The sequence below is a fragment of the Cydia strobilella genome, chromosome Z, assembly GCF_947568885.1.
Source record: "Cydia strobilella chromosome Z, ilCydStro3.1, whole genome shotgun sequence".
NCBI lineage: Eukaryota > Metazoa > Arthropoda > Insecta > Lepidoptera > Tortricidae > Cydia > Cydia strobilella.
Genome location: NC_086068.1, coordinates 8302312 through 8328489, shown reverse-complemented (window position 1 = coordinate 8328489; position 26178 = coordinate 8302312). Strand labels below are relative to the sequence as shown.

The 26178-nt window shown below is 37.7% G+C and overlaps 1 protein-coding gene across 3 annotated transcripts; it reads left to right on the top strand.

Annotated features, from left to right (window-relative positions):
* The first annotated feature begins 1518 nt into the window (after positions 1-1518).
* LOC134754370 (peptidoglycan recognition protein-like) lies at positions 1519-25775 on the top strand. 3 transcript variants are annotated; one of them, XM_063690668.1, is made up of 6 exons: positions 1519-1904; positions 15042-15140; positions 19899-20060; positions 21427-21634; positions 24689-24801; positions 25473-25775. In XM_063690668.1, exons 1-6 carry the CDS (start codon positions 1712-1714, stop codon positions 25742-25744), a joined length of 1047 nt encoding a protein of 348 aa, XP_063546738.1. In that variant the 5' UTR covers positions 1519-1711; the 3' UTR covers positions 25745-25775. The 3 variants fall into 3 exon arrangements, with proteins under 3 accessions (XP_063546738.1, XP_063546739.1, XP_063546740.1); XM_063690669.1 differs by lacking the exon at positions 15042-15140 and having other exon boundaries at positions 1521-1904; XM_063690670.1 differs by lacking the exons at positions 15042-15140; positions 19899-20060; positions 21427-21634; positions 24689-24801; positions 25473-25775 and adding exons at positions 4596-4748; positions 5251-7606 and having other exon boundaries at positions 1521-1904.
* Positions 25776-26178: the final 403 nt, after the last annotated feature.

Sequence of the window (26178 nt, the reverse complement as noted above, 5' to 3'; positions counted from 1 at the left end):
GTCTCGCGCCATCGCCAGGGAATTACCTACCTTGTTAACATTATAGCGCCGCCGAAATAATTCAAGGCTCGTTAAAAAAATTACGCGGAGAACCTACTTCCTTATCAAGTTATGTATGACACTGACACGAAACACAGCAACTATTAGCAACGCTACATTTAATATTGCCAATTGAACCATTCTATTAACTCGGGGTTAACCGGTTAAAAAACCTGGAGTTACCATGGTTACCAGTACAATTTCTCACGGTTTAACCGGGGTTAGTGGGATGGTGCAAGTGTCGCTAAGTAGCTAAGTGTCGATAATAAAATAAAATTAAATATTGTTATTTTTATCTTCTGCAATAACTTGTCAACCAGGACGTTTAAACCAAAAAATCTGATTCGTTAAGACAGCTGTAATCAAGTTCGTTAAATTTAATGTATGTCAGCATTGTCACTATTGTCAATCTTTAAAAATTACACTAATATTCACATTAAATGTACGTCCCCCAACACCTTTGGGAGGTGTATTTGCGAAAATATGTATGCTTATTTTTTGGTTGCGTTGCGACACTGGCGACATATATCTAAAGCGCCATACTGGGAATGCATGAAGGTTAAAATTAAACTGTTATCTCACCATTCGTCTGTGTCTGTAACCATCATTGGCGGTCAAAGGGTAACAAGTAATAAGTTTGTATCTACTGCAAATTCAATCACCTACAACTATTTTTACTAGTATTTGGTAATCACTTTTCGATCGTGGAGGTGTAATAAATAATAATAAAGCAATATCAATCATCAATATCATATTGTCAGTGTTGTACATTGTACAAGTGCGTTATTAACTCTACCTATTTAATTGTTGACTACCGATTCGTTTAACTCACGCTGATTTCAATGCAATATTTTTATCTGCTTCTCTATCACTCGAATATGCAAAAGCGATAGAGAGGCAGATAAACCGAAACGTAAGTAGTTTAATTTTTTAGTTTTTAGTGAGTTTTATTTTATTTTTATTCTATTTTATTTTTACCGTATTTCTTTTTATGTTTTATTGTATTGTATGTAATGGGTCTATTGCCTGAATAAAGAAACATTCATTCATTCATGCATTCATAAAGATTTTTTTCAAATTCATTTATTATTAATTTATTTCGATTTTCGTTTTTCGCGGTAGGGCCTCTGTAGTTCTGTTTCATAAAGGCACAGTTCAAGAAGGGGTGTATAAATGTGTATTTTTTAATGCACCCGTTGAAAATAGGATACCTACTTATTTTAACTGTATTATTACCAACAGGTGGTTGGCCGGCCGCTTGATAAAAAGTAAACGGCCAATTCTGTATACGAACGCACCAACGGCGAGGTCGAGCCACCACGAGATTGACGTCAGATAGCTCGGGAAACCCGGCCTATAGCGCGTCCAGTGGTCAAGAGAACACACTTCGTGCAACTGGCCGTAACTTACGATCCGTGTGGTCTTACATTTATTCACACTGTAATTTGTTTTATTATTTTTAATTTATCCCCAAATAGAGACAAGATACTCGCGCGCACGGAGCGTGAGGGAGAGGTTAATAACAATAAATTATTCGTTATAAACATTATCACATGTAACACATGTAAACAAGGTTTTGCACAGATTATGTTTATCGCCGAAGTGAAGTCAGTCGCGTTCTGAGACCGGCGCAGAGACATTGTGTGTGAGTCATTGTGAATCGTTATAAGTGATGTGGTCGCCCAGTGAGCAGGGCATGTCCGGCTCGGAGATGGCGGTGGTGTCGAGCATGCCTCCCGCGGAGCTGGTGGCCCGGACGACGCCCGTGGTGTCCACCATGAACATCACCAAATCGTCGGGGGTGCACATAGGCCCGAAGTTCGTCTCGGTCACGCAGAACGTGGAGAACGCTGAGCTGGTAAAGGGTGAGTAATAAATGATGCGCCTGCGACTCTCACTTGTTTGTTTTTCAATAGATACGCCTGGCCTAATTATAACATTTGTGATAACATTATACTTTTGCCACTTAATCCGATTAAAATAATTTAATACCAACATTATATCAATACTACCTAATTATCAATAGTTCGTCCTTGTTGTAGCAATACATTAGTCCAAGTAAGACAATTATGTATAGATATCGTGAGCTTGAAGAAATTATAGTGTTGTCTTTACTTATATTATACTAACTGTTGCCCGCGACTTTGACTTTACTTCGTACAGTTCGTACGCGTGGATTTGTATATGTTGGTGTATATTCGACATATTACTTAAGCATAGATCATTATGCAGCAAAAGATAGCAGTAGCGGTTAATCATTTGTTTTATTATACAACGCATGATATTTGTCTGTCAAAATCTACGAAGTTTCAAGCCCCTAACTGAAAAAAAAATGTTCTCTGCATATATAATCCCTCTCAATCCCCTTAGATGATTTTCAAGTTCACAATAAAAAAAAACAACACAAAAACGCTTAAATCGCTTTTATTACTTACTATTGGGTCTTTTTACGGCATTTCAAGTTTTTACTATTACATTACTATTTACAAAAAATTTCGTTCCCGATGAAAACTTTCAACCCCTTTCTCACCAACCGGACTCCACCTTCGATTAATTATTACGTATATAATGCGAGAGCAAATATTGTTAACTTTTAACACACTGAAGCCCCGCTTTCCCACCACCAGTCGAAACTCGGTGTACCTACAGCTCGGCCCACACAAGGCCCAAACCCTTCCACTTCAAACTCAAGCCTAGAAATAAAATCAATTATTAATCTAAGTAGGTAAAGTGCCTCGTGTTCCGCGACTCATGACCAAGGAGTGTGTATAAGTATGATACGTGGTACGGCTACTATTGTGGGTACAGAGGTTGGTAAACTTGGTAATTGGTAATTCTGGTAACAGGTTGTATTTGATATTATTCGGAATTTCATATAGCTAAGCGAACACGAAAGAACATCCATTTGGCGTTGCCCTAATCTTTTTATGTCTAGTGTTTAGGAACTTAGAAACTTAAATTAAACTTTCATATTCATATGTCATATGTGTATATATTTCTCGTCTCAACATTATTTATTTATATATGTATTTTGCAAAAAATCTAGTAAAAAAATAAAACAGCCTCCTAGCTTAGTTGGTAGTGGCCCTGCCTACGGAGCAGGTCTCGGGTTCGAATTCTAGTAAAGGCATTTGTTTGTGTAGTAGCTTTTTCCCACGACTTCGTCTGCGTGGACTTAGTAACCGCAGCTAGACTAAGAATAGCGCCTGGTTAAAGTCTAATGGAATCATTCAAATTATCAGGCAATTCATTAATTATCTCATTTCCACCTTGCTTTTGACCCTCTTTAGAATGATTTTCGGGATAAAAACTATCCTATTTAGTTATACGGGTCTACTGCGATTTAATTTCATTGTTTTTACCTTAAATTCCGACGTTATAAACATTAAACTTTAACGGGTAGTGTAGTTGCAATTTCCGTGTCTACCCCGAACATTTTTATAAACTAATTTCGGGTAGTGTAGTGTTCTAAGAACTAATTAAATAATTTTCTATGAAAATATTTTAATTTATTTTTTATTGTATTATATATTATTTTTTTACAGTTTATAGTTTAGTGTTGTTTACTTACATCTCCGTTGACATTTTGCTGGGACGTCAGTCTTTCCGTGACCACAGGGCAATTAGCTGAAACGTTGGAATTTAAAGTAAAAACAATGAAAGTAAATCGCGGTAGACGCGTTCGTATAATTAAATATGTGTTCATAACGCGAGTTTAAAGTGTTATAAAACCTATCCTATGTCCTTCTCCGGGACTCAAACTATCTCTATGCCATATTTCAACTAAATCGGTTCAGCGATTTAAGCGTGAAGAGATAACACACAGACAGACAAACAGACTTTAGCATTTATAATACTAGTATGGATTTATCACGGATATGTATTTGTATTTGTCTATATCTATCTATTATATATAATATATATCGTATCGTCGTCTAGTATGAGGTCGATTTGTGTAAGATTGTCTTATAATATGTATTATTATTATTAATTTTTTAGTTATCTTGAACCTATACGGCTACCACCAGTTTGACACTGACATATTGTAGCGTGTGCGTAACTTACTTTATATACATCTCGCTCGCACTCGCTTATTAGTGCGAGCGAGAAAAGTTAGTTTGACATTGCTAAGGCAATCGTGGTAAAAGGCTACTGGATGAAATGAGTTCATACGTACCTACGGGGAAAAATAAGAACAACAGACAATTATGAATAATTAATACCTAATTATCACGGAATTTCGACGCGGTCTTCCTCGAACAAACTACCATACAACACAAAACATATACAAAATATAACTACAATCTACACACAAAACAAAATCCTTCAAAGCTTGCGAGGCTCAACTCAACATTTGCCGTCACAACACTTTTATTCAGCTTCACGCTGTATGCTTGTTTTAAATTTGACGTAGAAAATAGTACATTATAATGAGAGCTACGAAACTTGACAAAACGGCTAAACGTTGAAACGTACACCGATATTAATATTTCCATTTAAACATTAGATTCATTCTTGCAAAGCGCTAAAATGTTTGTTGTTTGGTAATGTTTCAGGCCGAATACTGGGCCTAGAGTTGGTGGCGCCGGTGAAATCTAACGGCCTCCGCTGTAGCGTCGCCGTGTTTGTTTGCTGGGCTCTCGTGGTGGCCGTCGGCCTCGGCCTCTACCTCTTCCAACTCGCCACCAAGCCCACCAGATTAGACCTAGGTAATATTCGGGATCTGATTCCCTATTCTCTTAACATACAATAAAAAGCTTTGATTTCTAATATATCCCAATTAATCCACTCTAATTTCATCCGATGCCACACTTGTCTGTTAGGTACGAACTACCTTCATTCTCTTCTGGCTTGTTACATACCTATTAACAATTTATTTCTGTTAAATTATCTCACCAAAGAACTACCAAAGCTACGTTGCTGCAAAGGTACGTTGCTGGTGCATACATCCTATGTTCCCATAGAAAAAAAAATACCCATAGTAATATGGAGTCAAGAGTCAACATATGACAGGATTTCAAGTCTGTCAACACCTTAATCAGATCATTTTAAATCATTTGACATACAAAATTCAAGAGCTTTGGCATTTCTGAAGCTCTTTTAACAATATTTTTAATATTTTGACCATAACTAAATGACTGGTAGACATACTTATAACTGTAATTTGGAAGTTAATAAGCACAAAATAATGCGTTTCTTTTTTTGGGTTAGGTCTAAATGAAACCTGGTATTTCCGACGTGACGATTGGCAAGCGATGCCTCCGTACAACACAGAATACCTGTCCCTACCAGTATACAAGGTTGTCATCGGCCACACGGGCGCGGGCTATTGTAACCAGACTCGCCGCTGCATTGAGACAATGCTAGCAACACAACAAGACAATCTACGAAGAGATTTGGACGATATCGTCCCTAATTTTTTAATCGGCGGTGAAGGAACGGTTTTCGAAGGGCGAGGAGCAAACGTAGTAGGGGCAATGTTGAAGGGTTACAACTCAAAGAGTGTAAGCATCATGTTCATGGGAGATTACAATACAGATATGACAGCTGATATCCAGTTTGCACACTTGAAGATTCTGATAGAGCAGCTGGTGAAGGACGGCGTGCTGGACCCAGACTACGTGGTGCACGGCCAGTGCCAGTTGTCGCCGGATACGGTGCAGCCGGGACGACACGTGTTGGAACACTTACACGAAGTGCCGCATTGGAACCCCGCGAACACGGAACATTGTCTTAAATATTTTAGGACTTCGTAGGTAACACATACTGTAAACTAAAAAAACTATGGGACGTGAAATGTTAACAAACTATAAACTCAAAAGTCCTTGGAGCCTCTAGTATTTTGAGTAAATGAAAAGAGAGTATTAGTTACTAGACTAAATAAATAGATACTTTAAACTAGTGTTTCTAAAAATTGCTATTCTAAATTTTATCAAAGTAGTTTTAAATTCATTTTACCCTCGGTTACAGAAAATTTGTCAAATTCTAGGCACTGCAGACTTGCAGTGTACAATTTTCGTAGATTGATTCACGAATGTACTGGGCACCGGGTCGCTAAGTCGCTATGGGTTCTATTTACTACGTGCACTCTAAATAGTCTACCTCTCGCGACGAATGGTAGTCCCTATATTTCCTCCAAGTTTCTCTTGGTTGGGCTAAATTATAAAATACTTGACTACATATGTTTTAACCGTATTTTTAATAAGTACTTAAATGATAAATTTCCAGAAAATGTCTACACACAATTTACGTGACATCTACTCCATCATTCGACACGAGAGGTATACTCGAATGTTTAAATACAAGAAGATAACGTATTGTAATTATTATAATTATATAATTGTTTTTTTAGTTTATTTATAAAAGAAACATTACGATATAAGTAACACATGGACCGCGATTTTTTTTATCGATTTTTATTTCGTTAGAACTGGATTAAACCTGGCTGATTTGAAATTCTCATTCTGGGTGGAATAAATATATATAAAATCACTTGCCCCGAATAAAACCTACGTAATTTTCCTTTGGGTTACGAAAATACCATACGTTTTAGTTTGGTTTTAGTAACTTAGAGGAGGATTTTTGGGACATACGGTGAAATTGCGATTATATTTTACAGAATAGAGGAAACTAACTCTATCCATCCACCTTATCGAATTCTGATAGTACGAGCCCAATTCCAATGAAAAACCGCAAATCGATGATCGATCTACAGTTTAGCCATTTCGCAATTCTTAAAAAAATCCCTTAGTAGGGGAGTGCTATCATACTTTTTAATGGGATTTTTTTTTTTAGAAACCGTTCGTGTGGTATCTTTCAATTAATCATCAAAAAAAATTTTTCCCATAGAAAAAAAATATGACAGCCCTTCTAAGCGAATTTTTTTTAAGAACTGCAGGCCAAAAAAATATGTTTTGTATGCGTGTGCCAAACGGCTAAACTGTACATCGATTTGCGGTTTTTTTTTGCGTACACCTTCACTATGACGAAATAAAAGTTCGACAACAAAAATAATTGGCCCAGATTCATCTTTAAGCTCCACTTGCACCATCTCACTAACCCGGGGTTAACCGGTAACTCTAGGTTTAACCGGTTAACCCTGGATTAGTGAATGGTGCAAGTGGCCCTTTGTGTATTCGAACGCATCCTAATGTGTACTGCAGTATTGTATTGACTATACAATTTGGATTTCAGTAGCCGTACTCGCACTGGTGTATTGGTGCGACTGAGATAGAGAGGGAATGCGATCGAGTTCACGCAGTCGCTAACATAAATGTCAAGTGTCAACTCGCGGTAACCGTACTGTATCCATGAAGTTATGCGACGTATGGTAATTGTGAATAGAAGATAGAAGATGACATCATAGGCATCATCCCATTGTATATTTTTATTATTCTATGTTATCATAAGTGTGTCACTTTGATGTGGGCATTGCAAAATGCCGGCTTTGTCTTTATGGTATTAGTAGATTAACTTAGATTATCTAGTCTAGACTGATAGCGAACAAATTTCGCTGCCAATTGATCTCCTAATTAAATGTTGTGTTTATCAGTAAATAACCCACTTTTGAATCAGTTCACATGGAAAGATTGTTTTCAACACATAAATATATAAATAACCCTTTGTCAATGCTGAGCGCTGAAAGTGACGAGATAGGGCCATACTTTTACAAACAGAATCAACGTAACTTTGCCCGACGCTAAGAAAATATTCACGCCTACCCTTAAGAAAAGGCTAGCTTACAATTCTAGTTTATATTGAATTGTTACACGTTTTTGCAAAAGCAAATGAGGGAATATTACGCGAAACTCTGCGTAAAACGTAAACGTAAACGCCAGGGCGCCACTACCACAATCTGAAACTATCGTGAAACAATAAAATTTCTTTATCTATAATCTCTGTCACTAGCATATTCGAGCGATAAAGAGGCAGATGCGTTTCCCGGTAGGTCCTCTGTAAACAAACCGCCTTGCTGCATCAATGTCATATTTTATTATTTCTGAAAATTTGTCAAAAACCTGTTAAAGGTACAGTATGTATAAGTTACTCTATGGTTTACTAAAAAGGCTAGTCTTGCACTCTGGTGGTAGAACATTGCAGTAATATCCCCTATTCACACGGAAACTATATTACATTTGCAAGGGCAGTCTCCAACTTCCTTGCTAGGTTGAAGTTAAAAAACACAAAAATGTTTTTTATTTCAATTGTAGGTTGCTATATCGTTAGTAATAACCTATCTACTTTAGTGTAAAAAAGCCAGTGATATAACCGAGGTACGTGACGAGCATAATTTTAGACCCAAGTATATATATATATATATATATATATCTAGAAGGGCAACGCCATTGAACTATTATTAAATACTAAGTGTAGAACCGACACAGAGAACTAGTATTTTACGCCATAAGTTGTTGTCGGCTGACAACAAACTATGGAAGCCGAGCGGGAATCTCGCGACCCCAACGCGTAAGCGCCATGTGGTCGCGTGGTAGAGGGTTCATCCATTAATTACGTCACACGAATTTTTAGGTTTTTTGTCCCTCCCCCTCCTTGTTACACTTGGTCACATTTGGCAAACCCCTCCCCCCTGGTGGTGACGTCACATTTTTTCAAAGATATCGGCAAATCGAATTAAGTACCTACCTAATTAATATTTTATCAAAATATTTTTGACAAATAAAATATTAGTAATTTTATAACCCAAGACTGATTAGAGTGATTCGGAAAGTAAATTAAACGAATAAAAACGATTATCGTTCCAAAAACTTGTTATTTAACTATACAGCGAATAAAATAATTTAAATACGTTAAAGTGACGTCACAGAGTTTGTGACTCCCCCCTCCCCCTTGTCACACATGTCACATTTTCTTGACCCCCCTCCCCCCCTAAACGTGTGATGTAATTAATGGATGACCCCGTACAGGTTGCAATTGCGACAATTAGTCCATGTATGTTTTTTTTTGTAATCATTTATATCGTTTGAACACCGGAAAAAAAATTGTAAACCTTCACATTATTTTATTAAAAAATATTTAAAATGTTGAAATAGTTATTTGTTATACAAGGGTGCAAAGTTGTATTTAACCCGCGAGTGTGGAATTGAAACACGAACAAGCGAAAGAATTCTATAGTTGAACCACGAGCGAAGCGAGTGGTTCTAAAATAGAATCCTGAGCATAGCGAGTGTTTCAACACACGAGAAGTAAAATACATTTGCACCCGTGTGTAACACAAAACTTTTCCCCTCACTATAGCGAGGAAAGTGCAACATCCACAGGCGTTAGACCATCTTCATCACTGGAATCACTCAATTTTTTACGATAATAGGATATTATAACAGAAAACTGGAAGTTGTGGATCTGGATTTTTACGTGTCGGAGTCGGTGAGAAAATTTTTGTTGACAATGTTGACATTTCTGACGATGCGTTTTGAAATTGCCTCGACTCAACTTGTGCGTTCAGAATTACATTCAACATCATTTAAAAAAAAAAAACAAATGTTTCTTATGACATTTAAGGTTTATGACTTAAAATCATAAAATAAAGCTAAATGTGGTATTTTTTATTAAATTCTCAAACCATTTATTTAATGATAATTAATATCGAATGAACCATTATTATGAGCGTTTTACGTTTTGTAATTCTGTCAAAAGCTACTTAAACACGCCCCATCCAAGGTCAAATTACTTTGCGTTTAGGAATGCGTTTTTCCCCGCTTGTTTTAATACTGTCTGGGGTGGCGCTGCCAAAACAAAATTTTTAGAGGTGGAGAGAGGGCAACGTTGCCTGCTCAAGGTGATGTACTCAAAACCATACTGGTTTCCTACAAAAAAACTATATGAAATTAGTGACCAATTAACAATCAGGAAGCTGTATGTTTTGAGTGCAACACTCAGGTTACACAAAACCCTAGATTTTTACCCTACAATTGAAACCCGTCGACGTAAAACAATGTTACCCCCCTATCATGCTATAAATCTATGTTTGCCAAAAGGCAATATAAAGCACAATCGGCATACATGTACAACAATATAAATAAGTTAATCAATATCTATCCATTACTGTTGTATAAGTGTAAGATAGAACTCACTAAATGGCTGAAACAACTAAGTTATGATGATACACACACACACACACACACACACACACATACATATGTCCTTCATCACAAGCACAGTATTTAAGTAAGTAATTTAATTAGGCTAACATTAATTAATACCATAAATACCTAAACTATAAGTTAAAATTATAAGTAGTTTATAAATAACATCATCATCATGTATACCAACAATATTTCCTAAATAAAAAAGACTGTTATATTTATAGAAGAGCGGGGCATCCTGATACAGGTACATTCACCTAAAAGGAAGTCCCAACCACTGATGGCAATTTGTAGACTAAGCTTACAAGGAAATAAAACAATTTTTCATTTTTCATTTAAAGGATAAAAGACGGCTTTCCGAGCTAGTGTGGGGAAAAAAAATTGCGGTTGAAACGCTCATAGTTTTTGGCGCGAATTCGACAGAGCGTGAAGACGTCACACGTTGGACGGTCCAACTGACGTTTGCTACTAATGACACTTATGTGAACTAATCTGTCGAACGCGTGACGTCACGTGACGTTTCGCGCGTTTCTCTCACTAGCTTTTCGCGGGCTAAAATTTGTACTTTTTATTTATTATTTTAAGCAATTAAATGATAATTGAATAACGGAAATGCATTTGTAACATGATATAACGGTAAGAAACATACGAATAAAAAAAATATTTCGTTCAAATATAAACTTCATGCGTGAGGCCAATTTCATACTCTGCGTATTGACTTATATAGGTCATACTGAACAACTATTATTATGGAACCAATGCCGAAATCGCGAAAAAAATTGGCTTTTCATACATTCCGGCTGATGTGATGCCGCTGCCGCTGATTTCTATGGGACAGCCAATGTTCAGTATGACCTATAAAGTCACTACGCAGAGTATGGCTGGTGATTAAAATTTCACCTTTAAATTTAATCCACCTAAATCATAATGGAAATAAATTGACGTCACTGCCGCACAGCAGACTAGCACGGTAGGAAACGTGTACACACCAGGCAAGCATAACGCCAGAGCAACTTTATAGCACGTCAAGAAGGCCTTTATCCTATATTATCTATCATGGGATGGAACTGGGATTTGTGTGGACTTGACTAACAATACGACTATGCTGCTACAAGTCTTTAGGGACTTTGCCTAATTGTGATTTGGTATTGTTTTGAGATTCTATACCTACGTACATACTAATAAATGTAAAAAATGTATTACATTTAAACAATTTGAGGGGTAGATTGGAAGAACTTCGCTCAATAGAATATCAATCGTAATTCGATTTTTACATTGTTTTTTATTTCAAATGTAGGTGCCTAATAAATGATTCGGTCACTTTAACAGGTTATTGAATTACAACTCCTATGGAAATTGCAATAAGATTCAAAATTAACAAATTGAAAAATATGGTAACTATTCTCCAGGAATATGGTGACTACGTTTGTACGGAGCAGCGGTCACGTCACTTCTTCCCCTTTCGTCTTAACCATCATACGTTAAGTTAGGCCGCTTTCCAGTTTTTTGCGGGTACGGTTTTCTGCAGCATCCAGTTTTCTGTAGTATGCGTGTAGTATCCCGCAAACAGAATGTTCGTGTGATATTAGCACGTACACTACTAAAAGGGAATCCTGCAGAAAACCGTATCCCGCAAAAAAGTGGACGTCAGTGGGCAAGAGCTAAGCTTAGTAAACAAATGAGCTCCTGTCCTGCCTGATGTCCGTGTTCCACCTGTTGCGTATTGCATCTCTGTCCCTCAACTGATATCATGATAACATGATATCTCACTTCCACTTCAGGAGTAGTCAACCTTTGGATTAATTTAAAACGCAATAACAATTACAATAATTCTTGTTTTGGAAATTATATCGGGAGAAAGCCTTTTAACTTATAAATTTGAAGTGACTTATTATTTAATTTTCCCTGAGTATCGACTTAAAAATCATTTTATGTGTGAAACCAATATGTTGGCGATTCATGAAAAATACCTTTTAATGATGGCCGCTGCCACCTTGCCCCATTCCATTTCCCAACTGCATACATATGCAATTATGCACGTCGATCGATAATAGAGCGTACGTTCAAAAACCTAAAGAGAAAGTGCCGAGTGTTGCTAACTTCTCACCAGTAAATAAATGCACTACACCCTGCCTTTCATTACAATCCTGAAATTAGTCATATCCATTTATTAGTTAAGTTTCGGAACGTAACGTCGTTTGAAACGCGCGGTCGAACCGCCGGATTCCCTAACCTCTTACCGTTTCACGGATTTTATACACCAGGATACCATTTCCGCCTAAGAGTTCTACGTAACTAAGCACAGGAGCAATAGGACACTAGTGGTGTCAGCGTTATGTGATCTTAGAATTTGTTACTAGACGATAAGGTTGTTATTTCTTTACGAGCCCAATAGAGTTATGTCGAGATGGTTTCAAGGACAGCGTTACTAGGCCAGAGGGTGGTGACCACCCGTTGCACCCCGTTAGCATATACAAATAAACTTCCTATGTAGTCGTGAATGCACTAGACTTGCGCACTGCAAGCCCTAGATCAAGGTAAGTGTGCCTTATCCCGAATAATGCATTTCGAATTAATTAAACCTACCTAATTTTCCACTTTTGTTACCATATATGCCAACTACCTATATTCAAGGTGGCTAAAAAGGAGTTATTGTGAGCAGTTTGCAAGTAAAAGGTACTATTGTCGATAGTGAAAAAAAACCGGACAAGTGCGTGTCGGACTCGCCCACCGAGGGTTCCGTACTTTTTAGTATTTGTTGTTATAGCGGCAACAGAAATACATCATCTGTGAAAATTTCAACTGCCTAGTTATCACGGTTCATGAGATACAGCCTGGTGACAGACAGACGGACAGTGGAGTCTTAGTAATAGGGTCCCGTTTTTACCCTTTGGGTACGGAACCTTAAAAAAGACTACGAGGAGCTAAGGAGCTTACCGACACTTGACAATGTGGTTTCTTTCAGTCTGAAAATCATGCAATGTGTTAACATGAACACACATAAGAACACAGTCATAAGCTATGGCAAAAAAGATTTGTCAGTAACAGAATAATAATAAAAATTATAGTAATACGATTCATCCCGTATTTTGCGCTTATAATACTAGGGGAGACCGAGGTGAGTTAAAACAGAGGTAAGTTGAAACAACGTCAATTTTGCGGTATTTATACCGGGTGTTTCCTGTAACAGGAGGCCGAGCACATGATTGACGCGACAGTATCTCGCCGCGAGGTAGACTACCCGTCTTTTACTAACTGTATGAATTAAAGGGGGACGGGTACTCTATGTCGCGTCGAGATCCTCTCGCGCCAATCATGTGCTAGCCCAGCAGGAGCATTAAATTAAGCTGTAGGCTGTACTCGTCAAACTGACCAACATTTGTTCAGCAACTTTTAAAAATATTTTTTGTCTTGATTTTCATTACACTTTAAAGTTTATTCTAAGACGCAATGTATTGCAAAATTTGTTATGTTTAAAGGGTGACAAGCAACGTCAAACACAGATGGCAGCGTACATTGAAAATAATATTTAATTAGTATGAAAAAGGTGTAATCTAAAAATTTCATAATTTTAAAAAGTTGCTGAACAAATGTTGGTTTGTTGGAGGCGTACAGCCTCCAGTTTAATCTATTGCTCCTGTTACAGGAAACATCTTGTATATAATCGTCTTGAGGCATCGTTTTTTTCCAGCTCGATAACAATTATGGGTATATCAACCCTTCACGTAGCCGAGTAATAACGACTGTAAAGAGGTTTGGTAATTTTAATCTACGTTTCACGCTTCTTTAAAAAGATCGTCATCGTTCACAACTCCACAATAGTCATGCCTCAATTTATACTTAAATGGTTAAGTTATTGCTAACTCTACCCTAACAATTAAAATGGCTGCAACTTCAGTTTCTAGACCCTTGGAAATTGAAATCAATGAAGTAGAAAATAAGACTCACTACACAGTATGCAGTTTGAAATGAACCGCTTGCAGTTATGCACTCCTGGTGGCTTGATGCACATATTTCGCGACGTTGCGTCACTTCCGGTGTGCTGCAATTGTTGCATATTGCACGAAATGCTCTAGTCCGTTTAAACTAACTTTGAATATAACAAAGTGAGGGGGTGTCATTAATAATTTTAAACATTGTATTTTCATAAAATATTGACATTAATGGTGACAAATGCCATACAGTTAGTTTGGTCCGACACTTCCATTTGAGCTTTTCTGACGTGATTCCGACTCCAAATTCATCAAAGGAATTACCACTTCTTAAGGTACCTTTTTTCATATCTTAAATATATGTACGAATAGCATTATTATAATTACTTCAGACAAAGTTTCTACATAAAATTTTCAACAAACGCTACAGGATGTTAACAAAGAGATAAAAATAGAATTTAAGAAAACGTCGTTTTGTTGTAATTGTTCATAATGCTCCGATGGCCCGACACAACCCTTATACGATCACTTTTTTGCCCGTCCGTCTGTCTGTCAAGACCCTTTATGTCGGGAACGCGTGGAGGTATCGAGTTAAAATTACTCAATTTAATATACTCAGTTCTACAGTCCTTTGAAGTTGTGAAAAAAATCAAACTTCTAAGTTAAGGCTTATAGTCGAGTTTTAGGTTTTCGAGGGTGTGAAGTAGCAGACGAAGTTAATTTGTACGGAACCCTCGCTGGGCAAGTCCGACTCGCACTTGTCCGGTTTTTTAATAGTATCACAGCCAATATTTAATGCGTACCTATATAAACTAATTAAACTATTATTTTTTGCCTAATAAATGTTGGCGCTTCATATTTTAGATGCCCGAAAAATAGTAAGGCTTATTGGAAACATGTTCGATTGACGCTGTTTGAAGTATTACTTTCATAATTACTTTAATAAAATAATAATGCTTTGTGGTAGGTACGTCATTGGAACGTCTGCTGGAAGGCGAGGACAGCGAGACCGAGTTCGATAGTTGGCGCGAGTATCAAGAACACATACGTAACCCTAGATCAACAAGTAGGTAGCGAGCAGTGAGTTTTATTTTAGGGCTACCTGTCTACAGTGTGTAAATTCAATACGAGCGAATATTTAAACGGTGTACCTAAGAAGTATATTGAGATAGATTTTGCTTTGAAAATTTTAACAATACAAAATAATTCGACCCGCAATGTAATACAATACACACGTTACGGGATACCTTTTTAAAGTAACTATCAACTCTTGTTGGGATTTACTATTAACAAGCTCGTATCTCGTATTGTCATGTGACTGATGTCATGTCCCTTAAATGTTTGCAGTATATTACTGCTCGGTAATTAAAAAAAAAATAGTTACGGGATCATAATTAAGTGTAACTTCAAAAAACTATGATTAGACGGTTAAATTCTTCGATCTGGTTTAATTTATTGCCCATATTGGATTTATACACTGTATAAAACCTTCAGTTAAAACCATAAAATGCTTCTCAATTTCAAAGCCTCATTAGTACAGGCAATTGTTTGACATCGAATCAAAATAACACAAATATGGTTCGTCTTCAACGACGACGAAGCTTTCAGTACATTTTTAGGGTTCCGTACCCAAAGGGTAAAAACGGGACCCTATTTCGTGTCACTTTTTCTTTTTATCTTTCTCTATTTTATATTATTTTCTATTTGTGTGTGCTAACGAATAAATTATTTCTATTCTATTCTATTCTGTTCTGTTCTGTTCTGTTCTGTTCTGCTCTGTTCTGTTCTGTTCTGTTCTGCTCTGTTCTGTTCTGTTATATTCTAGTCTGCGCTACTCTACTCTACTCTACTCTATTCTATTCTATTCTATTTTATTCTATTCTATTACTAAGGCTCCTCTGTCCGTCTGTCACCAGGCTGTATCTCGTCAACCGTTATAGCTAGACAGTTGAAATTTTCACACATGATGTATTTCTGTTGCCGCTATAACAACAAATACTAAAAAAACAGAATAAAATAAATATTTAAGTGGGGCTCCCATAACTACAAACTTGATTTTTTTGCGTAATGGTACGGAACCCTTCGTGCGCGAGTCCGACTCTCACTTGGCGGGATTTTTTTTAATACTTAGTGCTTTTTAACCCTATCTTCGTGATTATTTTCCGAGCGAATTTGTTTTGAATCTATTTTTTCAATTTTTATTCGTATTTTTAGCAACCCCAATCAAACGACCGGCCAAGAGCATGTCGGGCCATGCTCAGTGTAGGGTTCCGTAGTGACCCATCCGTCACAATAGGGTATTTAATAACTACTTGTATATACTATGTCTATGGTATTTGACTACTAGTCAAATCAGTTTCTTTTTTCTAACAGTCAAAACGATTTGCTGTTTGCTACTATGGAATTTATATGAAACACTAGCATGTGACGTCACGATCAAATTACCTACTCTTGATAGTTTTATACGGGTTTTATAGAAATTGTGTCTAAAAATAACTGCTGTCTACGTTTCTTTATTAATCTTCTGGTGCTTTATTTCATGCATGGTGTAATCATTTTTTGGATCCATGGTACAAAAGTTAGAGGGGACCCATATTCTTTTTTCGGAGCGATTATTTCCGAAAATTTTTACTTTCAAAAAAAGGTTGATGAAGACCCCTAATCATTTTGTTAGGCCTATCCCACTATACTCCACACCTAAAACAATTTTTTTCTACTCTAAGAACAAATTAAATTATTTTCTATGAAAATATTTTAATTTGTGGTTTTTCAAGTAGACACACTACTATTTAAACTATAAACTGAAATAAATATAATTTTTTCCTTCGTATATGATATTTATTTCAGTTTATAATTTTTTTCTAGTTTTTATTTTTCACTTTGTCGGATCTATGCCTGTTTAACTAGCTGTGCCCGCCGCTCCGCCCGCGTGGAATTCGATCTGTGTCAGTAAGCTTAAAGCGGAACTTAAAGTAAAGTTGACAGATGGATACGCTAGAGGATTGTAGTCCAGATAAAATATTTTACATTTAGGTACCGCTAAATTAAGGATGACTCACGTTAGACCGGGCCGTGACCGGGCCGGAGCTTCCGGCGCTTACTTTTCTATGACATGAAAGGTGATCACGTGATGCTTTTCATAGAAAACGAAGCGCCGGAAGCTCCGGCCCGGTCACGGCCCGGTCTAACGTGAGTCATCCTTTAAACTACACTCCAACTTTTGCCCTTATTCAAAATTAAATTGATTCAGCGGTTTAAGCGTGAAGGGGAATTCAAAAAAGTATTTTCTTTTTCATATTTTTGGGTTTAAACTTCGGATGGTATCATTTTGATATCATAAATGAATTCGGCATCAATAATTTATTCGAAAACGATACCAAACTTGACCTAGTAGCTTAAATGATATAGATATCAAGATAAAGTTACGACCCCCCCCCCCCTACATACTCGTATTTACATCACAAATCTTGGTGGCTTGGTGAAATTTTTTGTTCACGCAACGCCGTATTTTAGGACCTGCACCTTCGACTAAATCGAGTGTAGTGATTACCCCCCTTTTAGGGGTTGAATTATGATAGCATATAACCTGGCCGAAGATTTTCTCGACAGATTAGTAAAGTTTGCATATAAATCCGTTCAGCCGTTTTCACGTGATGCGCAGTCAAATAAACAGATAAACAGACAAAAATTCTAAAAACTGTTGGAACGTATTCTGTTATCGATTCTAAGTATCCTCAGCTTTTTTTCGAATATCTTCCATGTACAGACTTTCGACCTTCTTCCGCTTTATTATATATGTAATAGATTTATTTAGGAAATGCTAATTTAAAAACATCACCTAACAAAAACAAAAAAGAAAAAATACAAAAAGCTTCCTGAACTGGATTACTGCCATACTGCCAATACCCGCTAGGCTAAACGGGTTGTCAATTTTAGTTAATGCTATACAACCAGAGCGCTAGTCGTATAAAATAACTTTTGAAAGAGACATTTATTTGAATGGAGTTAACGTTCAGATTGGTAGGTACCTATAGAGGTCCATTGGTAGGTACCTATAGAGGTCCTGCCTTAGAAACGTCTATTTTGGCATCGTTCAACAATGTGCTGGGTAGTTTGGTCTTCACGGCCGCAGTTGCACAATGGGCTCTCTTTCCATCCCCATTTGTGTCGCATATTGTTGCACCTGTGCGGATTCTGTTGAGGCGGCCCCAGTATTTCCTCTGCAGCCAGAAGCCCTTGCTTCTGAGTAGGGTATGGGTACTTTTGTGGTGACCAGTCGTCATTGTGCCTTTATATAAAGATTCAAGTTCCGCACTCAAAAAATGTTTGACCTCCATACAAACTTTCAACCCCTTTTTTACCACCTCAAGGGATGAATTTTCAAAAGCGCTGAAAGTGCTTTTCTTGATTTTTAATATAATACCTTTTTGCAAAGTTTCAAGTTCCTAGCTTAAAATAAAATTTGCACCTCAAGGCAAACTTTCATCTCCTTTTCAACCCCCTGAGGGGTTAAATTTCCAAAAACGTTGAAGTTACTTTTTTGTAATCGTCTATTATGCCTTCCTAAGAAATTTCAAAGCATTTGTATTGGATTCAAACTTTCAACCCCCGTTTAACCCCGTTAGGGGACGAATTTTTGAAAACGCTGTAATCACTTTTCCTGTATTATAATAATATGCCCATATACAAAGTTTCAAGTAAAACGCACTCGAAAAAAACTGACCTCCATACAAACTTTCAACCTCTTTTTTACCACCTTAGGGGATGAATTTTCAAAAACGCTGAAATTAGTATTCTTGTATTTTAATAATATATCTTTTTACGAAGTTTCAAATTGCTAGCTTAAAATAAATCTTGAACCCCATACAAACTTACATCCCCTTTTTAACCCCCTTAGGGGTGAAATTTCTCTAATTTTGGATCCCTGGCCGTGGATTTTTTCGACAAATTAGTAAAGTTTGCATAAAAATCCGTTTAGCCGTTTTCATTTGATGCGCGGTCAAATAAACAGACAAACAGATAAACAGACAAACAGAGAAAAATTCTAAAATCTGTTGGAACGTGTTCTGTTATCGATTCTAAGTATCCCCAGCTAATTTTTTTCGAATATCTTCCACGTACAGACTTTCGACCCTCTTCCGCTTTATTATACGTATAGATATATCCATGCCAAATTGCAGTTTTCTATTAGCACTAACGATCACGGAGCAAAGCCTTGGACGGACAAACGGATATGGCGAAACTGGTTCCTAGTTGACTACAGAACCCTAAAAAGCGCTAAGATTTTTCAAAAATTCTGTTGGCCGCGCACTGTACCTTAAGCTTTTCGCCGCCATTGACTTGATATAAAGTCAGTAAATTTCGTGCCTCACACGCCATGACATTATACAATTTTTGACATGGCGTTGATGACACTTTATTACTTCCTTGACGTGGCGGCGACAAGGTTTCAAACTCTAAAGACATGATATCATTTATTGTACAAGGCGTATCTGTCGCACCAGTACATTGGTATGGGTGGGCACGAGATTATTAGGGTGGCGAGCGAGTCGTGCGTAATTATTTATATGACAACAATTTTTCCTTTTTACAATTAAAGAACAATTTTGCAATTTCATGTAGGTAGATAAAGATTATTTAAAGTCCGTCTAAGCTACCTTTGCACCAATTTGAATAGGCTAGAGTACTTAGTAACCAACTAGGCAATAAGCTGTCAGTTCTAACCTGACATTTAATTATAGCAGGTTAATTTTTATTTCTTAAATTATCGCCTCTTGATGATTTTGTTTCGTTTCCTCGATTGACGTATTCTATGTATTCGCAGCGTACTCATGCCCGCAGTACGTGTGGACGGTGGTGCGCAACACATCGCGCGCGGAGCGGCTCTCGTGCGCGTGCGCCGCGTTCGCGCTGGTGCTGTGCACGGTACTCATACTCTACTTCACGCTCGTTGTCAAGAGGGGCGAGCTCAACGTCGTCGATAGAGGTAAGGCTCTGGAGTATACATAGCCGCTATCCGACTACTTGTAAAGACATAAGGTCATCCGAGATTCAGGTAAGACATTTTCTGTCAACGCAAGCTACGCGCTACGAGCGTAGCCGACACGGGAAAACCGTATGTAGCGAAAAGGGCCTACGAACAGACAAATCTATCAATTTTACATTTTTGCTCCAAAATCGACTACGGCCTCTTAAATTTAAATATGACTGGAAATGGGTCAAATTGTTGCGTGTTTTCTGTAGACATCATAGAATAAAAGGACTTAAAGCATAATTTTCTCAATGTTCAAACCCTTTACTTTTTTAAAGGTACATATGACTAGGTAGTCTATTGTAACATGTTAGTAGCCAAACCGTTAACTTTTATATTGTTTGCAGAAAAGACGCCGGTTCTAAAATAGAATCCAATCACGCTAAGTCATACACCAAGATTACGTTGTATCGTTAATACGTTGTCACTGCCACAAGTGGCAAGTCAGTGCAAACATAGCGTATACGTATAGTCGTACACTCCGACAGGGCCAGGGCAGTTTGAAAGAGGGCATTAATGCAGACATATTTTAAGTGCAAGGTTCATGGGAAATCAAATCAGTGCCTAAAAGTCGTGAGTATAACTAGTGAACAGTTTTATTAGTAAATAATAAAAGTTACCTCAGCTTAGCATCAGTCCGTATTTACTAAGTACATTTGACCCATCATACATACATGTAAGACAAATAAGTACTTTAAATAAGTAATGAGGCTCCACAAGATAGCGTTCTAGATATCACCACAAAACGACACTTATTTTTTTATCATTACAATATTTTGAGTTGTACAAGTCTTAACCCTTAAAAATGCATTTAATTTGCTATCTATTGCTGTACTAGTATCAAGTAAAAATATATCCGGCTTATCAGTACGACTATATTTATCGAAGTATATTTAAACATTTAAGTACATTAGCGTGAATAGCAAATTCTTATCAGTTTGTTTGGTTTGTATACTTAATTCTTGGAAGACGAGAAATTGCATGGAGTCGTATCAATGGCATTCGATATTAATTAAGGATACCTAAGGTGAATAATGACAAAACATTCCGCATTATAACTTCACCAGAATAAAAGCACGAAAATTCAGGATTCACAGTAGCTGGGCAGTAAGCAGTAAGTTATAGCGAAGATTGATATAGGCTGTAGAACAGACAGCATCTTTGGTACAATGCCGCAGGGGGCAATTTTAGATTTACTTCGGTATAAGTAGGTCATTTTAGTTTCAGTTTAGAGCGACTTTAAGATTTAACTATATTATGACATCGGTATTTATAATACCACTTTTTAACAAAAAAATTAAAATAATCTCTCGTTTCTCAGCCCCTCACGAGTGGAACATCACCCGCGAAGACTGGCTGGCGCGCGACATGACGGGCAACAACACGGTGGCACAATTCGCGCCGCTCAAGCTGGTGGTGGTGCAACACACCGTCAGCCCCGAGTGCCACCGGTTCACCAACTGTGCTGCGGAGCTGCGGAACTTGCAGAATTACTTCTTGGAGTCGAAGCATCTTGGATACGATATACCGTAAGTGTACTCTAGCTGGTGGTTGTACACACCTACAGCTCCGAGTGCCACCGGATCACACCAACTGCGCCGCGGAGCTACGGAAATTGCTATTTCTTTACATTATTTGTCATTTCTATTGAACTCTCATTTATTACATATGCTAGTTATTTATCATGATAATAGTGTTTATTATGTTTTTGCGAAGCTGAAGTAGGTACCTAATATTTAAACCGATAACATACCTACTCTACTAGATTGGCAATGGCAATGTTTTAATGTAAATGCTTGATTTTCTGATGAAAATACAAAAATCAGTATACGTATGCCTTTAATATTCGAGGAGTTCCTTCGATTCCTCGTGGATCCCATCATCAAAACTAGAGCTTGACAAAAATGTGGCTTAAAAACCTAACTTGCTTAAAAACAAACATAACGAACAGGACAAATCACCAAGAGTTCGGTTCTAATCATTATCAGCAGTTCCAGTGCATCAAATGTAACTTTTTTGAATGTAAATAATGCTTGATTTGTTGATATAAACTCAAAAATCTATGTAGTGATTAATGCCTAAGATTTTAGAAGATCCTCGATTCCTCGTGGATCCCATCATCAGAACTGGATTTTGACAAAAATGGGACCTATCTGTATACAATACATACAATCAAAAAAAGAATTTTCAAAATCGGTCCTGAAATGACAGAGTTATGGAGTAAGTATATGGAGTTAGTGCAGAAAGAGAAGTCGTGGAATGTATAGGCACAGAATAAATAATAGTACTAGGTACAGAAGGTTCACTATCTAACAAAACGCGTCTATAGTTGGCCAAACCAAATGGCAGTAAATAAGAACAAAAAAAACTATACTCATCCCTTTCTTTTGGGTGCTAGTACTAGTGTAAGACAAACATTACATAGTAGGATTATCTCTGTCTATGTTTGAAACGAGACAGTCCTTTGACAAACTAGGTATATTTCGACAGATATGACCGCAAGGTGGCGCAAGCGCGAGCTGCGTCCGTTCCGTAGCGGTGCGCGGCGATAGGGAATGTTACGCGAAACTGCGTAGGGGGCGCCACTACCACAATCTGAAGGTCTATCGCGAAACAAGAAAATCGAAATTTCGCTATCTAACATCTCTGTCACTCTTGCAAATTCGAGCGATAAAGAGGCAGATAGCGAAATTACGGATTCGCGTTTCCCGGTAGGTCCTCGGTAAACAAACCGCCTTGATGCATCAACGTCATATTTTATTACCTCTGAAAACTTGTCAATAACCTGTTAGAGTTAGACCAAGAAAAGTCTGCAGCGATTTTTATAGCATACGCAGTGCAAGTGTTATTTTAAACGTCAAACTTCTATGAAATTATGACGTATAAATAACACTTGTACTGCGTGTGCTATCAAAATCCCTGCAGACTTTTCTTGGTCTAACTCTAAAAGTACAGTATGTATAAGTTACTCTATGGTTTACTGAAAAGCAAGCTAAAAAGGCTAGTACTGCACTCTGGTGGCAGAACATTGCAGTAATATCCCCTATTACTATGGCTAGACAGCAAAATTGGTGTGGGCAGCATGTACTTGTAGCGACGCGACGAAATCGCGGAGTGAGCCACGCCCAATATGGGGCCCAATACATTCCACGACTCTTCTCTTTCCGAACAGACTCTACAACCGAATTGAGAACCTCCTTTTGATTTGAAATCTTGAAGTCGGTTAAAAAACAGGTTTACATAAAATTTACAGAAATTGAGGTACAAAGGCGAACTTATTATTCCTATCAGTATCAGTTATCTTTGGTATCGCGTTGTCGCATTTGTCGTTTCTTAGAATAATGCCAGAGGAAGTAGGTAAGTAGTAAGTACGTACTTCCATATCGAGTGCATGCGCATTGGTTCCTTTACAATATTAAAGCCTGGCAAGATCATATTTGGCCTTCGCCATGTTGCGGCTTTTCAGTGGTCCATCCCTTCTCAAAGTCGTCCTATGCGTATGTCTCCCATAAAAATACTGTTATAGGTATTAAAGACCCTTATCCCTTCAAGTGGCGCCAGCGAGAAAGCGAAAAGTAGTCGAGTGGCGCCGCGGATTTGCGCGAAAGCAGTCACAGATTAAGAGAATTTTACAAAATCGTCGCTTTAAACGTCGAAAACATAAAACACGAATAGGGCATTCAACTTATAACGCGCAATGCAGTAGTAATTTTACAGGTAGCAGGTGCGGTAGCAGGTTGGAGTTAGACCAAGAACAGTCTGCATAGATTTTGACACCACACGCAGTGCCAGTGTTATTTATACGTCATAATTTCATAGAAGTTTGACGTTTAAAATAACACCTACACTGCGTGTGCTGTCAAAATCTCTGCAGGCTTTTCTTGGTTTAACTCTATCAGTGAAATAGCAAAAATACTGCAAACGTTCTCTTAAAATATACTTAGCAGTAGCAAATACATTAGCATGATGTTTATTATTGGAAACATCATCATTGCACGATAAATCCTTCGTAGTTATTTTCAAACAAAATGTCTGATTCTGTAGGTTGATTTATTTCAACTTGTTAGCCCATATCATATAACCAAACGGAGACGCCTTGTCTGTAATTTTCTGGTCCACTGCCGATTTTTGCGGGGGAGGGGCACGTCAAATGTCGTAACGTAAAAATAGCCATGTCAGATAAACGTCAGTCCATACATTGTGTATGACCATTGGCCGCCTATTTTCGAATGAGGGGAACGTCTGGGGCCCATTTCACGAACGGTATTAGTCTAATATTATTAGTGTGTTGCCGTGGTAACCCATACGATTTGACAGTTCATGGACTAATAATATTAGTCTAATATCGTTCGAGAAACGGGCCCCTGTTGACCCATTCATGGCCAAGAATCGCCGAGCGTACTCAATACGCCAGGCCATCATACAAACCGTGAAACCGTTTTTAGCTAAAACGTGTGTCTCGGCTTATGGGAATATATCATAGAGGGTTTATTGTGTGTAGATAAAATAGTGTATGTAACTGTATATAATTAGGCATTAAAACACTTTCATTATGTAGCAGTCACATAAACTACTATTATCAGGTACAACTACTTGATCGGCAACGAGGGGCGCGTGTACCAAGGCCGCGGTTGGAACCGCGAGGGTGCGCACACACGAGGCTTCAATCGGTGCTCCCTAGGCGTCGCTTTTATAGGTACCTAAGCGTTTACGATCTATTTAAATGAGGGATACCCATGGGATACCGTTTTTGTGCTCACCAGTTAGCGCCACTGTAGATGTAGGTCGAGAAAAACAGATCTTAAAATTCTTCTATGCTTATTTTTATAAAATCAATACGTTCTAATATACACAAAGGTATTTAACATGTGAATGTGCCATTTTTTTCAACCTCTTTCATTTTGCATATATTTTAGTTGGCACTTTTATAAAACCACTAAGATTTATTGAGCTATATCTTTTGTTTACCATGATTAATCAAAGACAGACAAAGATTAACTACAATTATGAATAAGGAATGAAAACTCCCAATAAAAAAGCTTGAAACCCCCAAAACTTATATGCATTTGACATTTTAAAAGACCTCTATCTACACTAGCGCCCCTAGCGGCGAAATTAAACGCGGTAGCCCTCATTTTACAAGCGAGCAATTATTTAGATATACGTAGTTAATTACTTTGACAACGCAAGCGATTAAAAGGAAACTGTCGCGCGAAGCATCTTGTTCTGTGAAGACATGATGGCCGCGCGGGTGTTTGCGATTACAGCACGTCTTCACAGACCGAGCTGTACCCCTCTGTAGTCTCTGCTGTTCTTGGCGTGCAATATCCCTGTTTCACACACAATTCACTGATTGAATGTTTATAGGAGACTACAGGGAAGAGCTGCCCATCCACAGCCGCGTGACTGATCTCCAGCTGCAGCGGTTCAACATGCTTCTAGAAGACGGCGTGACCCTGGGCTTCCTCCGCCCGGACTATTCCATCCTCCCTGCTAAGGATGTCCAGGACAGCGCAAGCCCCGGGAGCAACCTCTACCGCGCTTTACACAAATTGGATCACTACGAGAGAACCCATAGCTTTAGGGGCATGAAGTGTGAGGCTATATACGATAAATTAGGTTTACCTTATCATTTGTGAATTAGTTTGTTAATATATGACTTTTGTACTACCAATAATATATTATATATAACTGCGGGGTATTTTAATGTTCGTATCCTATGCCCAGAATTATAGGAATAGAAAGTAAGTAATTATGTATTAGGTTTTGTCACCAATAGTTATACCAAAGACCTGATGTAACTCCGTATAAGATGAATACAGTCTAAGGAAAAAACGTGCCTCGGAAATCAAGAAAATTTGATTTTCGCACAGATAGCGCAACCACCAATACCAACCTTTGGCCTATTCTCGGCTAGATGGCGTTGACGGTCTCGTTTGTTATTTAACAATTTTAACACACATGTCAGTGAAAGAACATGGGTCAAAATCATATAAAAATAATAAAAACAAATAAAAAAAAACATTTATCCATATATGTGCCATTTTCAACCAAAAGGGTACTTATTGTCGCT

Excerpts from the sequence above, each read along its gene's own strand:
- LOC134754370 (XM_063690668.1), top strand. The coding sequence starts at position 1,712 with ATGTGGTCGCCCAGTGAGCAGGGCATGTCCGGCTCGGAGATGGCGGTG. Across the intron at positions 20,061-21,426 it reads GCTCAACGTCGTCGATAGAG|CCCCTCACGAGTGGAACATC; the intron begins GTAAGGCTCTGG and ends CTCGTTTCTCAG. Across the intron at positions 24,802-25,472 it reads CCTAGGCGTCGCTTTTATAG|GAGACTACAGGGAAGAGCTG; the intron begins GTACCTAAGCGT and ends GAATGTTTATAG.